This window comes from Dendrobium catenatum, unplaced genomic scaffold, assembly GCF_001605985.2.
Source record: "Dendrobium catenatum unplaced genomic scaffold, ASM160598v2 fragScaff_scaffold_501, whole genome shotgun sequence".
In the NCBI taxonomy this organism is placed as follows: Eukaryota; Viridiplantae; Streptophyta; class Magnoliopsida; order Asparagales; family Orchidaceae; genus Dendrobium; species Dendrobium catenatum.
Window position 1 is genome coordinate 1,385,662 of NW_021318963.1, and position 8,682 is coordinate 1,394,343.

Here is an 8,682-nt window from a genome sequence, read left to right on the forward strand (position 1 = left end):
ACAGCCTTTCCGACCTCCGTCGCCAGACAACGATCTTTATGACCTCCGTCACCCCTTAATAATATTAATGATAATTTTGAATATCATATAATAAAACTCACAGTGATATATATATTATTGTATACTTCTACATGTCCATATGGGTAATTCGTAGGTATCAAATAAGTTAAGTAAAAAAACTTGGTCAAAATAATCATTTTGTCTAGGCAAAACTTCCCTACAAGAAGCATGGTCCCATTAAAGTTATTGATGGGACTAGCCCATGGTCCAATGATGACTCTCCCTTGCAAAAAATCTTGGTGTGAGGACTCATCAATGAATGTCAATGAGACACTCAAAAGGACTCATACAAACCATCATATGCCCTTAGGACCACTCACCTCAATTAATCATGTTGATTGGTTGATCTGCAATAGCTATCAGCAATTGAGGTCATATGCTTTCTAATGTACTCTCAATGAAGCTACAAGAAGTATATAACTCTAAAGCAAATGACTAGAACTTCATCCTATGGACTTACACTCGGATTACATGCATCCACATCCAATGGACTCGCCCCTTGCTCCCAAACGGCTCAATGTTCATTCACGGGGAATCACCTTTGTTCCACTTACAATTATTGACTCACCATATGTCTCATATCCTAAAACTCGCCTAGGATACTCGCCCCTTAAAGACTACTCCAAGGCACTTGCCTGTGAGAAGGGGCTCACGTCAAAAGCAGGGATCCACACGCATATTATCCAATTAGTTCACGTGTCATTATTACTTTACAGTAGTGATATATTGCACTACTTTTATATTTTTCTATAGATGTTATTTTTCTTATTGACCTCTTGACCCTATAACTAAAATGTAAGGAAACATATTTTGATCTTTTTTTCTCGGATCTTTTTCTACTATTGTGAGATACTATAGATTTCCTTTGATTCTATAACCACTAGCCTAACTCACTAACTTCATTTTCTAACCCTATTCCGCTAACAACACGCTACTTTCACCGAGCATCATCCACGAACAAATCTAAGAACAACACATATCATAATTTTAAAACTATTTTGATGAAAAATATGTCAAAACTTTGACGCAATTTCCTGCATAGAAATACTCAAACCTCTTCAACTAATTGAAATTTTCCAATTAATCCATGGCTCGGATGGTAAAGGCAAAGCTCTATTGTCCACCTTCTCTTTGGAGTCTTTTTCTTTAATAAATTCAATAAAAAATAAAACAATAAAACACAAGAAAAAGCAAAGTAAAAGACAATTTAATTATTTATTAATTATATGATAAAATAATATTATTTATATTGATATCAAATAATTTTAAAATTTTCTCAATTATCTTATTATTTTGACCTAAAACTAAAACAAAATCTAATAAAAAAATAAGATATTATCGTAAAATAATAATTTTGTTATTTCATGCCAGTTTTTAAATTATAAAAATAATTATTTATATACTCACAATTCAACAGATTCCAAGCCTTAGAAAATAGAAATTCTTTAATAAATGCTTATTAGGAAATAATAATTTTTTATTTTTCTGAAAACTATTAAGTAATGCATTAAATTTTTAGAAAAAAAAAATCCAAGTTTATTTCTGAACTAATATTTAAATTTTTATTACCATTTATTATTTGATTGAAAACTCCCAAATAAATATTACCGAAAACCAATTAAAAAATTTCAGTTTGATTAATAAATATTCGGTAAAGAAAAATTCGCGGTTCTTTCTTTATATAATAAATAAAAGTAACTCCATAGTCCAGAATATCGCCAGCTGTGACACGTGTTTCGTTGAACCGATTCGGTGATGTAAACCGTCCGATCGTATAGTATCGGCAAATATACGGACGCGATGTGGATGAGGAAATCGAAGACCGGGTGGCTCTGTCGTGAATATTTGCTGAAAGGGAGGGTGTTTTGGTAAGGGCAGAGTTGGAATTAAGCATTTAAATCAGGTCAAAAAATGCCTCTTTTTTTTTCTTTTATTTATTTTATTTTAATAATTTCGTACCCGCCATTTTCTTTAATAGCGCTTTTACCGTCGATGGCTTGAAAATGCAGAAAAGGCCATTTGTCTCCATTTTCTCTCTGGGTTACTGAGAAGAAGGAACGCAGTCCTATTCGCCGGAGATTGGAAGGCTGAAACCCTAAATTTGATCGGAGAATGGAAGGATGTTGCCATGCGGGGACGGGACAATTGGTGCCGGAGAAGCAGGGGAAGGTGGTTGGGGACCACTGCATCGTCGAAGAGCTCCTGGATTTCTCCAATGAGGCAGAAGGGGATACGGAGATGGCCGCCGAGGAAGACGGGGTGTCGGAGGAGACGGGAGGAAATTGCTCCGCCGACAGCTGTGCAAATTCCTCCTCTGGCGGCGGAGGTGCCTCTCACACTCGCTTCGCCGACGAACTTGTCTGCCGGAGCCTCGCCGACGTCGGGCTCTCCGGCGACCTCTGTGAACCGGTATTTTTTTTTTCCAGCGCGATTGAGATCCGAAGATTTTTTTATTTCTAGTCGCTGCTCGAGTGGGACTCCTTTTCGTTTTTTTCGCCATAATTAGACCGCTCATCCGTTTGCCATTCTAGAAGATTCTGCATTTAAACGTTTCTGCTTTTCATTTTCGAAATTTTGAATTTTTCGTCTGTTTCGTTGTTGTTGATTGGAAATGTGATGTGAATGAGTAGCTATTGAGCTGAATTCCCCATAATATATTAATAAAAAAAATTATTATAATCCTTATCTTAATAAGAAACTGAATGTGTAAGATTTTCAGCAATTGCTATTTTTTTATATTCTTTATACATTTCCTCTCCAAGAGAACTTCAGTTATTTGTATTAGTGAGTGCAAAATTGTAAAATTTGTGATGGGAATTCTTCAATTATTGGGCCACTAATTTTCTTTTTCTTATTTTTTCCTTTTTTTCTCCATTAATTTTGATTTTTTTTTTTGTTTGGTTAATGTTTAGTTAAGGAAGAAATTAAAACGATTATCTTAAGTGAATGAGTCGTCACATTTGAAGCTCATCAAATGCATGAATTGTATGGTTTCCTATATTGATCTTCTTTAAACTATTTGGGAGCAAATTTTAGCAGAGACTTTGATCCTTCACAGCCCTTGAACTCATGGCGTCGTGATCTACAATGCAATTTATTTCACCAATTAATAGATATATCACCAATAGTGGTCCTTGCCAACCCCCTACTAACTACTCCCTAACTTAGAAGGTTGATCAGATCAACACAAGATTTGGATTGTTTGATCACTTACAAATAGACTCTGATTTTGTCCATTTGCAACTTTTTGAGCTCTAATATTATACAAAAATTATGTTGTTTTGAATGTCATGTGAAGTTCTTTTCCACCACATAGTATATTGTATTCTTGAATCCAAATTTCATCCATTTATGGTGTGAGGATGATCCCAACCATCAGAATTTACCTCTATAACTTTCCTTCGCCATTAGATCATGCTATAGTTTTATTCAGGAGCAGGATCATCTTGAACTTCCTTAATAGTCTCTATGACCTTTTAGCACCACTTCATCCATCGACCCAATGTCATTCCACATTTGTTTTCAAGAGGAGGATCATCTCATCCATTCTAGGTGGTCTTGTAAATCTTTCATTTTTACTTAATCAGTCTCTGTTGATTATGTGATGTCTTTGCTTCCTAGAGGAGGATTATATTGGTGCTCAACCTTATTATGTTGCTAACATTGAGAATACTAGCAACATAATATTTTCACTTTAATGCTTGGGTCATGATTATGAGTGAGTAACACTCTCACATGACAATCAATACATGCACTAAATATTGCATTTGTTACTAGTGCAAAATTGCATCATTCCTTGACATCAAGTTGCAATACTCATCAACATCAAGTCTTATACAGTCATGTAGATATGCGTCGCAATCTCACTTGCACCACAACCATCTCATCAAGAATTATGTCATACCCTTGCTTGTGTCACAATCAATGCCTGCAAACTCGCATTGAAACTCCAATTACATTATAGTCATCTATTTTAATGTTCATTTCACAAACTCATTCATATTGTAGTCATATCTGTTAGGACTTCCAATGCAATCTAGAATGTGTCACAGTCATGTGATTGCATACATCCATATCTATGTTTCTTGTATTATAATCATCACCTTCTAGATGTACAATGCTACCTTGCTTGCACCACAAGTCTTTCCTTGGATACCTTGGTCTCAACGTCGCTTGCATCGCAATTGTCTCATTCAAAACTTAGGCTGCAACCTAACTTGTGTTATTGTCATCTCTTTTAAGATCTACATCATAACCTAGCTTATAATGTAATTGTATCTATGAGGTTTTGGTCCAGTTTTATGATAGGTTGATCATGCAAGTTACCACAATAATGTAATTGTTTATATATAGGCATTGTAGGCTGATGTATAATTTGGGAAAAATTGAATAAAGATTTGGGTTAATTTTCCTCCTAAATCTGTCATCCTTTTTCTCTCTCCCTCTCTCTTGCAAGAAGCTAAAGAAGCTTCTTCTTCCTCCCAAGAATTTCCAACAAATGGTATCAGAGCCTCTTGAGGCGATCTCGAGGTGGAGGAAGGTTCAAAGAAGGAGGGAGGCTCGGTAGTGTGTGGAAGGCATAACTACTGCTTCTGCTTCACGTGTTGGAGCATGAGCTGGAGCCATGAATTGGAAAGCATGGTGGAGATCGTTTGCTAGCAAGATTGGGCTCGGTTCAGCGGGATTGCTCATGGAGTTAGTGCAGGAAGCCAGCTAGATTGCAGTAGGTGCGTACGTGGTTCTTTGATTGTAAAACTTGGACAAATGTGGAGATTGTGAGGTGTTGGTCCAATTTTAGGATATGTTGATCCTGCAAGTTACCACAACAATGTAAATGCCTATATATAAGCATTGTATGCTGATGTATAATTTGAAAATTTTTGAATAAAGCTTTAGGTTAGTTTTCCTCCAAAATTTGTCATCAATTCTCTCTCTCCCTCTCTCTTGCAAGAAAGCTAAAGAAGCTCTTAAGATTCCTCCTAAAGTTATAACACTATCCTTAAAAACCTATGACACATACTCATAAGCATCATTTTTGGCTATATAATTTTCATATATTTATACAGCATCATAGTTTAAGACAACATTGTTGCTTATACCTTTACAAATAACTTTAATGACCACTTATTAATTAGTCCCCATGACTCCCATCACATATTCACATGTGCTACCTCATTAGCATAGGTTGCTTATACAATCATAAAGGCTTCATTAATAAATGGCCCTATCAAAAGTGACTTTTATTTATCTCAAATCACTCAAATAAGAGAACAAAATGTTGGGCATCTAATAAAGGTTCAAACTCATCCCTTCCTAAAAACTTTTAAGCTCCAATAATGGGTTAAAAAACAACAAAGACAACTCCCGTTTGCAAGAAGCAAAGTCAAGAATTTGCAGCAGCGCAGGACAGCGACTGATCGGCAGCGGACATCTTTTGCTCACAAACATCTGTGTCTCTGTAGCAATGCGAGACCACGTCACAACGGCAAGCCGACGGAGCAAGTGACAGCTTGGGCGATTGACCGGCAAGGCAAAAATGGTGAGACGCGACTGATTGACGGATTGACCTGACCGATTGACTTGACTAGCAAAGCGAGATGTGATTGTGAAGTGACATCTAGGTCAATTCGAGTCAACCAGCGAGTTTTTTAGTCAACCTGAATCCGACCCATTTTTCAAACAGGTCGGATATTTTAACCGGACTCGACCCATTTCACAAAATGGTTGACCCAAACCTGAATTTTTTCAGGTCAGCTTTTGGGTCGTGTCAATTTTTGACACCCATACTTTAAAAGGGAAAGATTACTTTGAGGTGGACATAACCTTCAAAGGTTTGTACAAGTATGTGATGCATCACAAAATAGATTAATCGATCCTTTCTTAATTTGATTCGATTTTTTTTTTCATGGCTGGCAATGATTGTCGGTGTCGAGTAAGGCTACGACTGACAACTTCAATATTTTTAAGGATTTAACATGGCTATTTTCATAATGGATTAAAGTCATCAAATAAAAATCTAAATAACAATCCTAATATTTATTCAAACTTCTTGAGTTGAACCTCTTGCAAATTTACAAGAAATGAGCTTAATGTTAGGTGCCAATTTTTGGGCGAATTATTACGTCCGGTGACCGGATGTCCGGACATCCAATCCGGAAGCGCCACGTCATCCAAATACACTGGAACCCGATGTATTTTGGTGACGTGGCGCGTCTGGATTGGTGTCCCGATGAATTCGAACACCGGACGTAATAATTTGCTCAATCTTTGACCCTTCAAAGACTCTTATGAGAGAAGTCCAGTCAATATGCCCTTCTATTAATAAAGTTCAAGTCGAAGCCCTAGCTTTTATCAAAGCTTTCTTTTTTTCTTCAAGTTCATTTTTTTAGCATAATGTAGTTCTCCCAAAACGCCAACCATCTACTTGACCAACAATAAACTCTCCTTTAGCTTAGCAAATCGTTCAGAAACTAATAGTGGATTAATTATTCTGTGTGGATATCGAACGTTGTTCGAAGACCAACCTGAATGTGCCACATCACCTCTTTGCTTGGTACCGCGGCTCGGTACTGTTGGATACCGCTCGGCACCGCGGCTTGGTACTGCTGATGTGACACATTCTGATTGATCTCCGAACGATGTTCTACATCCGATCTCCACACAGAATAATTTCTCGTAATAGTGGCAAGCTGATACAACCCAAAAAAGCCTCATTGTCAACTCAGATAGTGTAGGCGATGCACCAAGCTTGAAAGAATGTAATTTTATATTAAAATGAATTTTTAAAATAAATATTTTATAGAAAAAAATACTATTGCATTAATCTTAAAGTAATTTTAATGATGTTTCACTTCATCGTGATTCTATTTATAGAAAAAAAATTATGTTAGGATGCTCTATCAAAAAATATTGATGATGAATTTATATTACACTCATCTCATCGCTTTTGATTTAAATTTTGATCAAAATCTGATTAATTTTTTCTTAATTTATATAAAAAATGTCATGAAAAATTTTTTTCCCGTGTTCTATGATATTTCCATAGATTTAATGAAGATGTGATTTTTCTTTTACCGTTTTGTTCTATTTTCTTCTCAGTATGAGGAGCTTGCAGAGCTCGAATGGCTATCAAAGTTCGTGGAGGATTCCTTCTCCAGCGACGAACCCCATAAACAGCAGCTCATTTCCGGCCTCAAATCCACCTCCTCTCAACCAACTCACGGAACAAATTCCCACTTCCCCACCGCCAACGACGCCGCCCACGAGCCGCCGCCGTTCACCACCGATGCTCCAGTTCCCGGCAAAGCCCGGACCAAGCGCGCCCGAACGGCTCCCTGCAGCTGGTCTTCACGGCTCCTCCTTGTCTCTCTATCGAGCGAGAAGAAGAAGTCGCCGTTTCCGGCGGCTCTGTCGCCGTCTCCTGACGGCCGGAAATGCCTTCACTGCGCCGCCGAAAGGACGCCACAGTGGCGAACCGGACCCATGGGGCCGAAAACCCTGTGCAATGCCTGCGGCGTCCGGTTCAAATCCGGCCGTCTCGTGCCGGAGTATCGACCGGCTGCGAGCCCCACCTTTGTGCTCTCCAAGCACTCGAACTCCCATCGAAAGGTTCTTGAGCTTCGCCGACAGAAGGAGACTCAGGACCAGCAGCCGCAGCAGTTTTTAACTGTTCATAACAGGGCGGCGGCGGCCGGAGATGAGTTCCTGATTCAGCACCGGCTTCTAGAGGACGGCCGGCGGGTTTTCTAATGGGTGGATTTCAGGATTATTAATAATTTTAGAAGTTGATTAGTCTGATAAATCAGAATTAGTGGGTCTGAGGAAGCATTGTATTGTCTTCTTCTGCTTTAATCTTTTTTTCACTAACTTTTTTTATTTTTTATTATTTTTTTCAGTTCATTAATTAAGGAGAGTTAATCTCAAATAAAAGTGTTAATTTATGAGGACGGAGGGTTATGGGACACAAATCTTATGAGCTTTTTTTTTTTTAATTCGGGGGAGGGTTTTTGATGGGTGTCACATAAATTTATTTGGGCATGTTTTAAATTTAAAATGATTAATTTAATATAAATATAATATTAATTTTAAAATAAATTCAATAACTTTCAAGCTCCTATTAATTATTTTATATTTTTCTTATTTTTTAGAGAGTTAGGTCTTTTTTAAGTATTTGTTGTTGTGCAATAAACACCACGGAAATAATAAATTATATAATAAATAGTAAAAGAATACGGCGATTTACGTGGTTCTACGAAGATCTTTATGTAGGGGAGAATGATTTCATTATATTAGTGAACAAATAGGGATTACAATGGGCTTTCAAGCTCAATCTCAAGTACAATAGCCCTTAAACCCCTCGATATATATATTTGAGGAAAAATAATTAACGAAAAAGCTTTCTAAACAAATCTCAATCAAATCAATTAATTAGAAAAATAATCCACTCTCTAATCATTTATAATAATGAACTATTAAAATTTTCCAAATAAAAAACTTATTCGATTTGGAAATAATTTCAAATCAATAATCTCAACCTCATATTTTATTTTAGAAGGTGGAATATGACAAATCAAACTCCAATATCAAAATGACTGCATCCAAATAATTGCCTACATACCCCCC

General features: G+C 36.9%; 1 protein-coding gene across 1 annotated transcript; it reads left to right on the forward strand.

Moving 5' to 3' along the window:
• Nucleotides 1-2,079: 2,079 nt before the first annotated feature.
• On the forward strand, nt 2,080-7,984 carry LOC110095325 (GATA transcription factor 12-like). Its single transcript, XM_020820830.2, has 2 exons — nt 2,080-2,469; nt 7,159-7,984. Exons 1-2 carry the CDS (start codon nt 2,173-2,175, stop codon nt 7,807-7,809), a joined length of 948 nt encoding a protein of 315 aa, XP_020676489.2. The 5' UTR covers nt 2,080-2,172; the 3' UTR covers nt 7,810-7,984.
• Nucleotides 7,985-8,682: the final 698 nt, after the last annotated feature.

Bases quoted from the DNA above. Each gene is read 5' to 3' on its own strand.
- LOC110095325 (XM_020820830.2), top strand. From the start codon at position 2,173: ATGGAAGGATGTTGCCATGCGGGGACGGGACAATTGGTGCCGGAGAAG. The intron at 2,470-7,158 runs GTATTTTTTTTT...TTTTCTTCTCAG, and splicing joins CCGGCGACCTCTGTGAACCG to TATGAGGAGCTTGCAGAGCT.